General features: G+C 40.5%; 1 protein-coding gene across 7 annotated transcripts in view; it reads right to left on the bottom strand.

The window, feature by feature from the left end:
• The window catches only part of LOC149717948 (nucleolysin TIAR-like), a 223007-nt gene that overhangs the window by 27769 nt on the left and 181377 nt on the right, over positions 1-13861 (bottom strand). For 2 of the 7 annotated variants that reach the window (XM_089841741.1, XM_089841751.1), the window contains exon 1: positions 10368-10720. The exons of 1 other annotated variant lie outside the window; for it this stretch is intronic. In XM_089841741.1, the coding sequence (XP_089697867.1) occupies positions 10368-10679 (312 nt within the window). In that variant the 5' untranslated portion in view covers positions 10680-10720. Of the gene's footprint in view, positions 1-10367; positions 10721-13861 lie in introns of those variants that run through there. 4 more of the 7 variants (XM_089841755.1, XM_089841756.1, XM_089841746.1 and 1 more) reach the window with 2 other exon arrangements.

Genomic DNA, 13861 nt, shown 5'->3' with positions numbered 1-13861 from the left:
CAACCTTCCCTCTAATAAAAAAAATCTCTCCCTATTTTCCAAGAACCTTACGGCCTGATAATATTTGCCATACACTTATGGAGAACAGTTTCCCTTGGTTTCGTTCCCACTAGCAAAAATTTTCGATTTAAAAATGGCAGGAACTAGACCAACTCAGCCCAGAAGGTTACTGGGAAGTGCTATTATAAAAAATAAAATTTTCACCAACTCATACCAAAATGGAACTCGACGTGAATGTTTTTTCATTATGCATGATGAAATTTTGAAGGCATTTTCTTGTTATTGTGAAAATAAGCATCTAATTTTACAATAACACTTGAATATTCATTGTATAATTATATTTTTCATGTTCCACAAAGTTTTATAATGGGTCTAGGGTTTTGGGATGCGCAACTATTAAGGGAGAAAAATGATTACGTTCATGTAAGAGAGCAGAATGAAGAAATATGGATTTGCTGTTTAGAAGTGTACTACTCTCTTGGGCCTTCTACCCTATTTGTTTTTGTTCAATGGACAAACTACAGTTAAACACAAGTGTGTAGAAAAGCTATGGAAACGGGGGGATGCTCTCATTTCTCCCCCCTTTAGTCGTTTCTTGAGACGTGCCAGGCCAGGAAAACAACGGAAAAGCCTTAAGAAAAGATAAGGAATTAGAAAAAAAATTCCCTCTTCCCTCCAAAGGGGAGAACTATAGATGAGATTTCGAATCCGTATATATAGATGCGATTTACCCACTTTTAACAGTAAAGAAAGAGAGAGGTCCCCTTCCCACGAAATGGACCATGGTCAAGAAATGTGGCCAAGTAGATTTCATCTCGAGTTTTCCCTAAGTTCGAAGTTTAAAACGGAAATATCTTAATGTAAATTAGAACAAGTATAATTGAATTTCTATAGTTAATCGCGGCTATAGAACGCGTACTACATATACTTATCTTCAGAAAAATAACAAACATTTAAAACCAATCGGCGTTACCTTACAAACCCAACACAGAATACTTTAAACCATATTGAAGTCTCGCCTTGAACTAACCAGTACCAGATAAAAGGGAATAGTAGTAGTAAATTTACAACGTTTCTTTCGAAACATAGCAACCAAACCATTCGTTCACCCCCTCCAAAGAAAAGAAAAAAGGAAGAAGTATATAGGGATAGTCATGGAACGGGACTCGACACCGCGCGCGACCCACTTGGACAATGTGGCGGACCAAAACAAACGACATTGGCGCCTCCTAAAGACTGTACTTCCGACCCAAGACCCCGTAAGAGAAGCGTTTGGGTTAGATCAGTACTCGCAACGTACTCCAAAAACACCAAGAAAAAGAAAAATACAATATATACGAGCATGGCTACCATTAGCTCCCCGAGTTCGCCGCTCGCATTAAAGGTGGTCGTATACGGACACAAAATCCCAGTTCCTCTATATAGGGAAGAGGAGTTAAAAAAAAAACTCTTCTGGAAATGGATGGAGATATACCAAACACTTCCTTAAGTGTTCCTCCACAGCTAGCAGTACCGAGAGACTATTTCTCTCCCAGAATAACCTACTCCCACTTTTTTTCCTCCTGGAAAAATCTCTGCATCAAGCTTCATCTTATATAGTCGCTGAAAGGTACAGAGATTCTCATCCTCATCCGGGAGGTTCAATTTATTTGAAACATCGTGTGGCAAGTTAAAAGGGTGGGATTGTCTTTGCTTCTCCGCGCTCTATTTTCTCTCTCCTTCCCGCAATGACTTCGATAAGATTCAAAAGATGGAACTGGATCAGGCAAATACACACTTTGAGAATCGGAGAAGAAAAAACCTCCAGAAAAATGGTCTTCTTACCACTACAGTACTAAAATGTTGGAGAAACTAACTAGGGAAGTTTAATATGAAGATAGAACTTATATCCACCAAAAAGATGGGGACTTCGTTTTCGAAATAGTAACAAGACAAGAATTAAATGTATCTGCTCAATTAAATATTTCCCCAAAGCCTAGGTCTTGGGAACCCCCTCGATTGTTTACTCCAAGGTTGTATACCCTGAAAGTTTGGAGGATGGCCTTTTGGATTCCCCTTTTTACCCCCTAAAATAAGCCGTAGAGTAGGTGCCCGGGGGGGGGGGTAGGAGGGGGTCAGGACGCACAGTTATATAAAAGAGTATCGAAATTTCCATTTCCCGGTTATTCCTCCAGCTTCCCCCGACGCCTTTATAGACGAAGAAATTGAAAAATCGAATATCGATAATTTTTAGTAATAATACACTCGCCGTTACTGCGTTTCCACGACAGGGCTATAAAATGGGAATGACTGGTAAATGGAGAAGTGTCGTTGGAAGTCGGCTTTTAATTAAGATAAGAAAAGGACGCGATGAACGAGGTACCTACACCCCTACTTCAAACCAATTACATGATATATTTCAGGAATAGGTCAATTATTTCGTAATAAAAAGGGAGAAAAATAGGCCAAAAATAGACTAAACCAATGATAATCCAATTTCAGGAAAACCTCAGGAATTGGTAAATTATTTCGTAATAAAAATTGGGAAAAATAGGCCAAAAATAGATTTAACCAATGATAATCTAATCGCAGGGAAACCTCGAAAATTAGCTAAGTTATGAAAAAATGATCAGAAATTAATTTAAACTAACTAATTATATTAATAACCATAGCTCTATAAATATTAATTTTACTAACAAATATTTTCTAAAGCACGGTCGTGCAGCAGAGAAAACATTTCTACAGGGGCTATGAGAAAACACACTAGTACGTTTCAGCCTGGAAGTTGGCTTTTATACTCTACATTTTTCATTTGCAAAAAGAGCCTCTTTTTTTGGAGCCAAAACGCAAAACGTTGGCCTAGCTACAACACGCGCTAGGAAATACTTTTTTACGGTTGATAAAGTTAAGTTTAGCGCCAACTTACTAGTATTTAATGATAAAAGTAATTAATGATGGTCAGTGAAGAAAAATCTTGGTAAAACGCGGGAGATCCCTCCGCTGTACCAAACCTTAATAACACCAGGAGATGATACAAGGTTACACCTTAGGTTACGTGAGAAAAAAGGGGTGACAAAACGAAACCTCAGTGGCATTCCAAAGATGACGAACCTATATCGCCGTCGCCAGTTCTAACTAATCTAGGAACGCTCCAGAGCTCAGCTTGGTACGGAGTAGCTACTCGAAAAAGAAGGGTTTTCTCCTGGAACTGGCCAGGAAGTCGGTTAAAAAGAGATCCGGACGGCTTCCGTACGCTCTAGGTTTACTCCAGAGGGTGTCGAGTGCTGGTGAGCTTACGAGAGCCAAGGCGGGGGAGGGGGAGTAGCACAGGGAAAGGAAAAAACAATGAATTCCGCTAGAAAAGAAATACAAAGGGGAACTAACGGGGGAAATCTCCCGATTTAATTAAAATCGTGCGGAGAGTAGTAAGCAAAACACGGACGGTGCTGTATACCATTTCGTTCAGAATATGCAATGGGATAAAGGTCACGCTTAAATAGTTATCGGACTTCTGAGACGAAAAAGGAACCGAATCTGGGATGGACTAACAATTCTCCAAGTATAATGTAAGGAACTAGATTTCTTTGAACATATATCGAAGTAGTCGATCACGTATGGACGGGTAATAACCATCTAAGCATAAGTATAACTATAATTTAGTTATTAAGGTGGCCCAAGACAGGAATTGCAAATTTCCGGACTACTTAGTAAACATCGTAAACGGTTTATAGTGTACCGAAGGAAACTCCTTCGAACGTATTTCACGGTATTAAAAAAGGGCTTTTTCGTACAATATTTTTTCTATTGTAATCAGTCAAAAAGAGTTGTAGGTAGAAAAAATAGTTAATTAAGATTTTGTCTAAAGGGCGTGTCAACTAGAAAAAAAACTATCCCATAGGAAACTAATATTAATTTTCAACGTACAGGTCAGGTATAATACACGTAAAACTAAAACTAAAAAAATAATGTACTAAATTTGGCGTCCATAGTTATAAATAAACGACAAAGTAATATTCTCGAGACAATTAAATATATTCATGGTATGTAATATTATGACCTTAAAGGAGTGACGTATACTTATGAGATGCAAGATACGAACGGATAAACACTAATGTTTATTCATAGGCGAGAGAGAGAGAGAGATAAGACTAGTACAAAGTTAGCTCCGCCGGAACACAGCTTTCTAACAGATATGTATGTGACGCAAAACTAATACACTTTGCTCGCTCTAGATGGAAAGAGTCCAGGCGTTACAATCTTGAATTGGTCGTAAAATTCTACCACAAAATCATATCTCCCTACGTTATTTTGATTCAAAACTTAGGTTGCAACCGAGTATTCTCTCTGGTCGCTAAGAGTAAGAAAATCAAATGCAATTTATGCGAGAAGGGAAAGCCTAAAGAGGGGGGATTGGCGGCGGAATGAGGTTATGTTATGGGTCAGTCTTAGTTTGCCATAACCCTTTTACATACAATTTACTTAAATTGTCAAACATTAAAGCTGTCCATAATCTGTCCCACGTCGAAAACTTTATTCATAAAAGAGCTTAGGTAAATATGATTTTTTTTTTAAAATTTTTGTTAATTTCGCGAGCTTTGTAAATACACAAAGATTCGTTAAACCTCTGTTGATGAATCTGAAATTGCGCGCGTTATGCCACGTGACTCGGTAGCGCACGAGATGCGATGCGTACACAACAGACCATCTCAACCTCTATCTCATAAAATCAACTTATTTTAAAGCGTAATATCAAATGAATTCTCGAAATGAGACGAAATTACTAGCCAAAGAATACAGTATATAAACCAGAGTAAAAATCAAGCTACAGTATAACCCTACCAACCCACCGTGCACCACCACCATTCGGATCACGCGTCATTTTCGAAATACCACCACAGGGAGGGAGCGGGTGGCGTTTCTGCATGCACCCTTTTCGGGGGTGTACATCCGAAGAACACCAAGAACTAACAGACTCTCCATATCTTTCCTACTTTTCTGGAAAACAGAGAAACTGTTGAATAAAATATGGGATGTAAGGACGAATGAGAAGTTGTCTAAAAGGTAAATAAAGCATCGACTTCTGCCGCTTCATTTCGCCCCGCAGTGTCGCGGGGGAGAAGAGAGAAGTCGCAGTAGTAGTAGTGGGAGCACCACCCGGCTCTAATAAGCCATGTACGGAACACCCCATCCCCATCCCCACTCTTTTCCCTATACTGGAATCAAAACGAGAAGAAAACTATAAGAGAGAGAGGGGGGGATGTTAGGAGGCTGAGCGGCTCATGGTGGGCGGCTGCCCTTTGAAGCTCTAGTAATGAAATTCCGAGCAGACCCGGTTAAGTAGGTTTAATACAAAGAGGATAACGAGCGAAACGAAGAGAGAACTAGAGAGAGAGGGGAGAAAATGTTTCCCAGAGATCTCTTTCGACTTTCGCGCCCAAATCTCTCGCCATCTCTATACCGTATATCCACCATACTTTATAAGTCACGTTACATTCTACGAAAACGTCGAATTTATCATGGATTATTACGGTTCTCTATGTTATTCTTTACCCATTTAAAGGTTGAAGTTTCAATATACCATACTCATAATTCCTTCATACCCACCTCTCCAATTCAGTCTACATCTATCTATCCATGGTGTTAAACTGAACTGGATAAGAGTTACGATGGCGGAACATTCTTAAACGGCAATTGATATAGAAACAACATCCACTTGAGCATATTTCTCTATTCGTGTTAGCAGAGTGAACGAACCAATTCGAAAATGCACGAGCATACGGGGGGGGGACTGTTTAATTCACGTGGAAAAGTATTACCCGTTAATGCATTAAATTTTAAGGTTAAACTTCAATAGTATTTAAATATGCCTTACTGGAGATGAAAGATAGCCCTGGACAACTTCTCCTGGCACTAAAATAAAAGGTAACTAGGTCTAAAGGTAAACTTATCTCTCACTGCCAGGTGTTTCATCACCCAGAAATATCCAACAAATCGCAATGTTCCTTTGAAAATTAAAATTTCGCAAATTCCGAAAGACCAATGAACGTTTAATTATTACCGAACTCTAACGGAAAAGATAAAGGATGCGCGCGCATCTCTTAAATCCTCCTTTCTCGGAGGCAAACCCGAGGCTGTCCTTTAGAATTTCTAACAGAAAATGGTCGAATTAACAATTCTAAAAGATATGGGAGGAGTTAACGGTACAGAAATAAGTATAAACTCGGATAGTATTGTAATTTAGAAGAATTTTCTTGAATATTTAAAAGTAGGGGAAACGCGCTTTTATATAAGGAATATTTAAAACGTATTTTTCAAAAGTTTAAAATATAATTCAGGTACGGGTATTTACTTTGACTCTGCATTAGACTTCATACGCTTCCGTGAACATCATGATAAATTCCCAAAGGAACCTAACTATTTACAGGTATCAACAAGAATGGCTTTTGTTGTGTAAGTTGTAACAGGCTAGCAAGTGATAGATTAAAAATTTTATCATGTGATGAATATTTATAAGGTGTTTAGAAACCTTAGGTAGATAATTTTTTATCTTTGTCATAGAACGACATACACAAAAGCCAAGTCAGCAAGTTGAAACTATCTTTTGAGAAATGATTCACTAACAACCAAAAAATATTTTTTGTTTGCGTTGTATTTTGACAACTATTATTTCCATCATAAATAAACAGAAAATCTTGATCCTCGAAAAGTGTATCATTATCACTTGAATCCTGGCTCGCGCGCTATAACACAAATCCATTTGCTCCTGAGGGGCATCAATAGAAGCCGAGCTTGTTCTTCTTGGATAGTAGAAGCATAAACGGAGCACGTTTTGCCCATACATTTAATAAGAGGCTCGGGGCAAATCACGCATTATCGGGGGACAATAGAGGGATCGTGTCGAAAAAGCGAAAACCTTCTTTTCGCTTACCACACAAGGGTACGTACCCCAGCACCAGCAGCAACCAAGGCCTAAAGCACGCAGTTTTTTCAATAAGATGTCAGGTTTGATTGGGAACTAGCAACGTGGTAGGCTCGAGACCTCCAGGGTGTTGCGGAGAAGATAGCAGCGCGGGGTTTCGGCGCTTGAGGGCGCTGCTACGCTACGAAAACGGACCGGGGGGGGGGTAAAACGTGGAAGAGTCGTTAGGCCTAATCACGCCGTTAATGACCAAACACCAGTGCAAAGATTACTCGATATACCAGAGAGTAGCGAGCGAGGCCCCTTGTAGAGAGGACAACCTTCTTCTACCAATCTACCAAAAACTAAAAAAAAAAAAAGAACCGATTTTTCCATCCATTCTAGGGAAGGGGTGGGATGAATTATATCCTCACTGCCAACCCCCCCCCCTCACCATCCTCATCCCCCACTTCACAAAAACAACAAAATTGTTTTCTAGTTGCTGTGGTGGACCAAATTTGTCGATGAAACTAGCTACGAACCGTAGGGTTTTTTGTAGCGCTCGTTTTTCCGAAGGGGACTCGAAGACAAGGGAGAAGAAGGAAGAGCGACGGATTGGGAGAAGCTGGGAGAACGAACCGTGGACCAGAAATAGAGGGATGGGGGAACTATAGCTGAACGGAACAACGGTTAGATGTTGGGCGCTCCTTCGCTCAAGGGGATTCACGAAATAAAAAGAAGTGAGGGAGTATAGTGGCTTAATGTAAACCTGATGAGACCTCTCTGTAGGAAATAGAAGAGATGGGGGAAGTGAGTTTGAAAAAGTCTGGGGGTAAAAGAAGAAAAAATTGGGCCCAAATAAGTTACTTTTTGTTGGATAAATGCACTATTGGTTCACTATAGAGAATGGTTATATTTGGTTGAAGATTTCAATGGCCGCCATGTTAAACTCAACCCGGACGTTGACTGTAAACTTTCGTTTAAAGAGTGTTTTAGAAAGAAGATGGAATTTAAAAGGTTATTTACAATAATTTGAAATTTATAATTTTAAAATCATGATTAAATTTGAGGAATACTGACTTAATTTGTCTATGGTAACCTCTATAAAATTGATATCGATTTGCAATATCTAGGAACCTAGACACAAAAATTAGGTTGCGATATTGTAACAATAATTGAAGATATAAAAGAGAAACGTCAACGGGATGGAAGTTAATTCGATCTTTAGGATGTCGATGATGGACCCTAACCCTTCTATACCCCATGGACCATTTCAGCAAACTGTCATTTGACAGACGGCAACCGTAGCGAAATTTATACTTACGAAGGTTGACACGAGGTTGCGCGAGTATCTTTCACGGGAACAGTCAATAACATCTCGGTTATTTCCGGTTGCCAATATATAACGTTCGGGAGCTATAGTTGCCAAACGATAGTGAAGGGGTCAAACAACAAATGTGCAGTCTGTTCAGCTAATTTCGGTTAATGAATAGGTATTGGGGGAAGGAGAGAAAACCGTGGTAAGAATTTGACCCTTTCAGCCTTGGTACATATTGGCTTTCTAAGCGCGGGAAAACGGTTCAACCTCGTCCCCTCGAAGATCGGAGAATAAAAGGGAAACGTTCCTCACTAATGTCCCAGGCTATCAAACCGCTAAACATTTATTACCCAATTTATATAGTTTTCCAGAAAGGAGGGAAAAGACCATTTTGGCGCGGAAAAAAAAAAACGCGGGGAAAAGGAACGCAGAACGACGTTCTAATTACTCTTACAGACTGAAGCTGACGATCGCTGGCCCCCGATACAAGAAAAAACGGGATGCAATTGCTACATCATGTCCAGAGAGATACTCCGAATACAGCTATCTATTATTGGTGTAAAAGAGAGAGAAAAGGGTGTTTAGAATACACCCTCTTCAAACCCTTCCAGAGTATTAAGGGTTACAACGTGGATTGACTTACGTCATCATCAAAACGTACAAAAATTCCCGGATAAAAGTTTTTCAGATAAATCATATTTTTTTTTTACGTAATAGCAGTCTTTTGATATCGAAAATTTGGGGGAGACGTAAAACGTTATTAATCTTAGGGTACAGTTTCGATTAAACGCTGTTAACTGAGCGCGTATCGGTTTGATACATCGACAGATTAATTAAAGGTTTTGCAGATAAGTTCCCTTCCTTACGACGTCACATTTATTTCAACGTTTTTATCACGGAGAAAGGAAATATTTCAAAGAAGCTATTATCACTTCATTGAAAGAAAGAAATAAAGACAAGGATAAAATGATACGGGAATAGAAATGAGAACCTTAAGTTTCTTGAGATAGAGTCCAAAAGACAAATGGAAATTGCTACATTTGAACGCTATGCAATGGAGTACAATCCGATAGTAACAAAGCTCTGGACAAAAAAGTTACGCTTTGATTCAAACTTAGAGACAGTTTACCTTATAGAATGATTAAAAAACTCGACATTGTAACGTTTATCAAAAAACAACTGAACTTGTCAAAGTCTTCAACGCAACACAGCTCAAATTTAACAATGTCTACAAAGACCCCCCCTTAGACAGCGCACCTTACAAGAAAAATGGCTCTTTTTATCAGGGACTAGCTAAGTTTTCTCGTCAAGTCAAAAACCGGAAGTTAAGAACAAAGTTAAGGGAAGGGAAAGGAAACAACATTCCATAGAGCGAGGACGCGCGACAAGAACAGTCTTCTCTAACCACCGACCGAAAATTTTCTTCGCTCGACAGAGCGTTTAAGATAAAGCTGACCGTTTACTCGGACATACGTCTGACCGGACCGGGAAGGGGGGAGGGAGGGAGAGAGAGAGAGAAGAAGACTGACGTTCTTTTATAAAATCACGACGGCGGGTGTCAGAGAAAGGGAAGCCCAAAGCGGAGATGAAAGAAGTGGTACTGGTATAGTAACGTCGGAGAGGATGGTATGGCGGGGAAAGCTTATCTCCGAAGAACCAACAGGTGAGCCGAGCATAAGCACAAAAACTATACCTTTTCGGAGTTTAGAGGTTTTCATATTTTTAAGAAAGGACAGATTTAAAAGGTTGAAAGTTTAGTAGAAGGAAAAAAAAAAAGTTTTAAAATTAGAAAAGTTCGCGAGTGTCTTTCATCCGAAACCACATTGGGTAAAGTTGACTTCACGATAAAATTAATCAAATTGATGTTATTTAAAATAAGAATGATATATTTTGTCCCAAATTAATTTCAAATTGATTCGTACTGGTACTGCCATTTGTCATCTAGAATGAAGAAACAGCTGCTGATACTTCGACAGTGGTAGAGTGTCTCGGGACAAATGGGGAGGAAAGGAAGAGAGGGGGGACTTTCCTCCAGAATGAGACAGGATTGTTACGGAAGAGAGGGGGGGGGGGAAGAATGGAACGAGGAGATCCTCCCCCCACCCATGTCCTACTGGCATATATACGAAACGCATAGAAAGACGTATGGATGAGGGATATATTTTTACTCACTAGGGAGGTTTGGGTGGCCATTTCCATTTTCATCAAGCGGCTGAGTGGCAGGCAGCAGTCGGTCAGGGCGGCAGCGGGCAGTCCCGCGGGGCCCGGATGGGACCCGTGGACCATAAGAAGATCAGCCTCGGCGCTTCCGAGCACGGCTACCATGGGCGCCGTCGGCGGGGCAGAGGCCGCAGCCGTCGGATTCCAGCCAAGCAGCATCTGGCAACGATTTACCGGTAGAAACGTTACGACGGCCCGCCCAAGAGGAGACCACCGATTTCCCCCTCGACTATAACCCGCTGACTGCCGCCGACGAACCGACATTAGCGCCCCCCTCCCACGCCAGACATCCCAACGCCACCTATCGCCGCCGAACAGAAACAAACTTTTGGGGCCCCGAGAAAAGATCCCACGCCGGCGCGAACCCGAGACGCAACCGGAAAGGATCAATACTCGCGGCAAGATATACGTATCTCGAAAATATATCGATTTATTTAACCCTACTTCGGTTCAAGGCTGCCGAGCCTTCCTTCAAGGCCTCGTGAAAGAAAATAAGTGGGGAAAGGAGAAGTAATTCCGTGAAAACATTTGACGTACTACTTCGTAAAAAAGTACTAGGTCCATGTACGACACTTGAGACTTTTATCATAAAAACTAAAACGATCCACTTCTGATAAGGTGATCTTCCGCAATATTTTGAAAACATTGAATTCTCATGAGCTAGTTCCTTATCTTTACAGAATACGCCGGGTCCAACTTGTCAAGAACAAGAAAATTTATGAAAATTATTCTCATTATTAAACTCCTGGAAAACGAAGAAATGACGAGATACGTAATTTTTGAAGTTATCGAGCAGGCTATTCTTCGGAGTATCCACCACGGACAACACTCCTATTCCTTACCCCTTGCCTTCATCCTGCCCACGTCCGGAGTTTCGAGAAAAGGTTTCAAACCACGCTCGCGCCAGTTTTCCCTGAGAAGTAAGGATTCCGATTGGACGATCCGAGCGACCCCCACGGTAGGAGGAGAAAGCGCCCGAGTCGAAGCAGTCTCCGGTCGAAGTTCTCCGCGTATAGGAACGGATAAATAATTCATGGCCGTGGAGCGGCGAGATGAAAAGGAACAGCATCCCCAGCATCCAGAAAAGGACTTTTCTTTTTCTAACGTTCATACGAATCATTCTTCGTTTTCTACCACGATCTATCCTATCCACAAGACGACGCGAAATAAAGAAGAAACTGACTACCACGTCATAATTTCTCCTTCCCTCATCTTTCTACGCATTCATCTTCCCAGAGTGGACGAAAACGATACACAGCATCCCCGGGTTTATACACAAACGTGGCCTGATATCATAAAAATTTAAGGTAAAATAAAAGGTTGGTTGGTTTGTTTGAAGGGGTGTTTTTCTTTGACTTCCTTTATAAACACGTATTCCCTTTTTTCCTGATAACAAAAGAACTTTCAAGGGAGTGAAGAATATTTTCGTGTTTACGAGTAAAGTTGAAATTTTCGGATCAAGGAGTTTGAGACTGAAAACCGTTTGGAGAATGCTAATAGAGGGATGCCCAAAAGTATATCCATTTCAATGGATTTTTCCGTAGTAAATAACGAAATGGGTTGGAGGATAGGGGACGTACGAAAAAGAATGGAAGAAACATTGGTAAGTGCTCCCAATTCGATACTTAGCATCCATTGATGGATATTTTAGGTTTGAATTATTGAATTCAACACTATAGGGCAACCATTCAGTATCCTAATGGAACAAGGGAGTAATAAATGAGACTTCAAAAGGTTCCTTAGAAATAGAAGAAACTTTTCAAGAGAGATCATAGTCAAGTGCCGACTTGCCTAGCCAGTTAATTACTTTAGGTTCAAAGTTTTCCAAACCAATTTACGAGCGATTAAAGATAAAACCGTTAGCAGTTTATCGGTCTTCATGGGGGATGATATTCTACACACATACACGCTTGTCGATTCTCTCTCTTGAGAGTCAAATTCTTTGTGATCAGCTTCTCCCGATCCCTAGGCCTAACTACACCATCTCCCCTCCCATCCTTCCGCTGAATGGGGGGGGGGGCAAAAAATGTACAGTGATGAAGGAAGGGGGAGAGAATTTATTTCCCGGAGGTCTCCTTTGGTCGATCGCTTTCCAACCTATTATCGAACGCAGTTTTCCGTGCGAATGGACTTACATTTCGATGTATTTACTCAAGGAGACAAAGAGCGCGATCTAAAAAGTTGAAGACCAAAGGATGGAGAAGCCCGGGAGGAAGATGAGGAGGAGGGTTTCTTTCTTCCAATTCCTTTCCCAAGCGAACATTAAGTTTTTCGGGAGTTTTAGATCTACTAAGGGGCCTAACTCGGCATACCCCCATTTCTTCTACAAACTACTAAGACTACAAGAACAAGGGATGGAAGAGGATAGTGGAGCGCCCTTTATCGCATTCAGGCGGAAATAAAAAAATTCCATCAACAACAAAAAGAAGAGAGAGAGAGAGAGAGAGAGAGAGAGAGAGAGAGAGAGAAGAAAAAATTCTCTCCGTTTCAAATCGAAACGATCTCAACCGATGCGTGCAATGGCGCCCGAGCTTCCTCCCGTAGGTTAGTCTTAGTTCTATCTACACCGGCGCCTTAAAGCACCGCTTAAGGCTAAAAGAGGTAAGCAACGTTTTAGAAACTACAGAGTAACAAAATAGGAAGAAACTAAAGACTAGTTCACACTCCAAAACAACAATCAATATCATACCAGGATTTCTGAATTTTAAATTATAAATATTATTTTAAAATTTGCTCGTACAGTTAGTTTGAGTAAATTACTAATTGCGCTACTATCTAATGAGATATACAAAGGTTGGACATTGCGTGTGAACTCTCCTTAAAAAAAAGGGGGGGAGAGGGGTGTGGGGGAACCAAGAAGGAGACGAATTGGGCCAGTAGCTAGAAATGGGATTGGAAGAATTCTAAAAGTAGAAAGAAGCTACTCTCGGAATCCAAATGGGCACCTTCTCCAACAATTTCCTGGGCTACCACCCGGACCGCTTTAGGGAGAATTCCCACGGGTCAATTCAAATGTAAAAAAACAACGGGCAAAAGAAAAAAAAAATACTTGCAAGCGCCGCGGAAAAGACGAACGCGGGGAAACACGTTTTATCCCCAACAGCGATAGAAACAAAAAGAAAATATATACGAGCTTTTATTAAATTAGAAAAACGGCTGAGGCAACGCCAGAGAATGGATAACGACTACCTACCAACCATAGCAACCTTAACTACCATCTCTCTTTCTCTCTCTCGGATACAGAGTCAAACTACACTTCCACTTTTCAGCAAAATAAGGGAGAGTAAAAATAGATCTACCTGAGATCTACTTCTACACCTTAAAAGTCTAAGTACGTACTTAACCCTTATACGTCAATTTTTTTCTCAAAAATGTACGATTGTATGAAATTATAACTATTTTTAAAATAAATTACAATGATTAATACAATACGTCTGAAACAATTT

Source organism: Phalangium opilio, unplaced genomic scaffold (genome assembly GCF_054372755.1).
Source record: "Phalangium opilio isolate 3A_F unplaced genomic scaffold, DU_Popi_V2 ptg000003l_1, whole genome shotgun sequence".
NCBI lineage: Eukaryota > Metazoa > Arthropoda > Arachnida > Opiliones > Phalangiidae > Phalangium > Phalangium opilio.
The sequence above is the reverse complement of the archived record's forward strand: the minus strand, read 5'-3'. Positions and strand labels throughout refer to the sequence as shown.